This window comes from Lactuca sativa, chromosome 1 (genome assembly GCF_002870075.4).
Source record: "Lactuca sativa cultivar Salinas chromosome 1, Lsat_Salinas_v11, whole genome shotgun sequence".
Classification (NCBI taxonomy): Eukaryota; Viridiplantae; Streptophyta; class Magnoliopsida; order Asterales; family Asteraceae; genus Lactuca; species Lactuca sativa.
The window spans coordinates 58,148,623-58,150,974 of record NC_056623.2 but is presented as its reverse complement, the minus strand read 5'-3'; the positions used below and the strand labels follow the sequence as shown (position 1 = coordinate 58,150,974).

The window sequence follows — 2,352 nt, the reverse complement described above, 5'->3', positions numbered from 1 at the left end:
ATTCCATTTTCCATTGGTTGACTGTCATGCACGCGGTAGTCTTCAACGTTTTTTTTCGTAATTTTTGACGATTCAACAATGGCCGGATCAAGTGGATGAGCAGTCGAATATTCTTCAATATTTTGACCTTCATGCACGCTGTTGTTTTCGACGATTTTTCGTTTGCTACCGGACGTGATTTTTGACATGAGAATATTCGCCGGCGCTGCACTATTGTCTGCTGGACCTTCTTCCTGTTCACTAGGATAACCGCTTATCTCCATATCTTCCTTTTCTTGACTAAAGCTCGAAATAGATGATGGTGTTTGGATCGAAACAGCATTCAAAAGGGACGCATACTTGATTTTTTCCATTCGGTTGCGAGTTCGAACTTCATCCATTTTGTCTAATATAATAGACGGCAATGGATCAATGTCTCCTTCCTCCACCTCCCACCGGATCTTCCCCTTCATCAGTTTCTTCTCCATTTTACATATTGTCATCATTTTTCCGACATTGAAAACCAATGCATGCATTATGAACGATAGTGTTTTTAGTGATGAGTTTTTTAAGATCATCATCACTAATCTCTTTTGAAACCGTTTTTGGATCGGCACGTTTCCGATTAATTGATGAAATCCGGCGGAAAGCTCAAGAACACAAAGAAAGCTTTACAATCGGTGTTTTTACGAATTGCTTTTCAAGAAACGACTTATAAATTTACAGTAAAAAGTTGGATCTCATAAGGTTGTTTTTTTTTTTAAAGGCATTAGACGTTGAAGATTCAACAATTGGTGTATACGATAAAGTTGATACCGAATGGGGACAAAAGCTTTGAAGATAGCCAGAATGGTGCCTCAGTTGGATAATTCCTGAGAAACCTTTCTCATTGTCGGCCTAGCCTTTGGATCCGTGGAAATGCATGCTAATGCAACATCATAAACTCGGACAATTTCCTTTTCAATCAGTCTGTCGGTTGGATAAGAGAGTCGCTCGTCCAATATGCTCGCCAATGTGGGAGCATGTTGGTTAGAATAGTTGAGATATTTCAGGAGGTCTAGGAGTTCTCTGGGATCCTTTCCTCCAATTATCTCAAGTGCCAGCACCCCAAAGCTATACACATCACATTTTTCTGTCACAATGGTGTTATACGCAAGTTCTACATACAAAATGTGTTACTTGTTAGTAAAACCTTCAATTGCTAATGGAGGTAAAAGAATCATCATATATATACCTGGAGCAATATATCCCAAAGTTCCTACGACTACAGATCGGTTGGAGGAATCAGGGTCTAGCACTTTGGCTACTCCAAAGTCGGCAACAAATCCTTCCATTTCTGAGTTCAAGAGAATATTGTTGCTTGATATGTCTCGATGAATGATAGGTGGGCTGTATTCATGATGCATGTACGCCAAAGCATGGGCTACCTGTTTGATAATGTTAACCCTCGTCTTCCAATCCAATATCACAGCTAATTCACTGTCAATCAATGCGCAAAAGAGGCTCCCCTTTCCCATGTATTCATATACAAGGAAGTTGCATTTGGTATGCAAACAAAAACCATAGAGTTTCACAATGTTTTTGTGCCTTATGTTTGTTAAGACTTGGATCTCAGTCATGAAACTCCTCTTGAATGCTGGTTGCTTGGCTTCAAACCGATGGAGTTTCTTCAAAGCGTATGTTTTACCATTAGGCAGTTTGGCTTTGTAAACACTACCATAGCCACCGATTCCAATGCAATATTTGAGGTCGAAGTCCTCTGTGGCCTTAATGAAGTCTTCATATGCAATTGTTCCATCGTAATTCAATACTGCGCGAACATCTCCATGTTTTTTCGTTTCGAGTTGGCTTTTCACTGTGGTTACCTTTCTATTACGGTAAAGCCAATAACATAGCATTAACAAGCAAAATCCAAAAATGGGACATGTAGCTGCTAACATGAAAGGAAGGATCTTGATCCGCATGTTTACAGTAATATTGATAATTTTGGAGGATATGTGGTATGTATTGTTTGATCAATGTGTCGAATCAGGACAATTGATAACCTCATTATATGCACGCGGAGACCCTAGACTTTTGGAAGTCGAATGGAGAACAGGAGACCTAAGTCAACACGTACTTGTTTCATTATATTTTTTCTACCCTCTCGTATGGGTTGTGTTTGATGTGACGGTTGCACCACATTTATTCTCTTCCATTTGGGAGGCTGATTCTCTTCCATCTTAAAGGGGTGTTTGGCCTATCTTTTGGGAAATGGACTTAATAAGGTAATTAATTTTTCGGTTTGTTTACATCTGGGTAATTATCTTTTTTTTTTGTATACATCTAGGTAACAAACTTTTTGTAAGTGTTCACATATGACCATTATGACTG

At 39.1% G+C, this 2,352-nt stretch overlaps 1 protein-coding gene across 1 annotated transcript; it reads right to left on the bottom strand.

Annotated features, from left to right (window-relative positions):
• Positions 1-647: 647 nt before the first annotated feature.
• On the bottom strand, positions 648-2,012 carry LOC111891283 (MDIS1-interacting receptor like kinase 2). Its single transcript, XM_023887346.3, has 2 exons — positions 1,214-2,012; positions 648-1,138 (listed from the first exon to the last, which is right to left on the bottom strand). The coding sequence occupies exons 1-2, from the start codon at positions 1,941-1,943 to the stop codon at positions 837-839; spliced, it is 1,032 nt and encodes a 343-aa protein (XP_023743114.1). The 5' UTR covers positions 1,944-2,012; the 3' UTR covers positions 648-836.
• Positions 2,013-2,352: the final 340 nt, after the last annotated feature.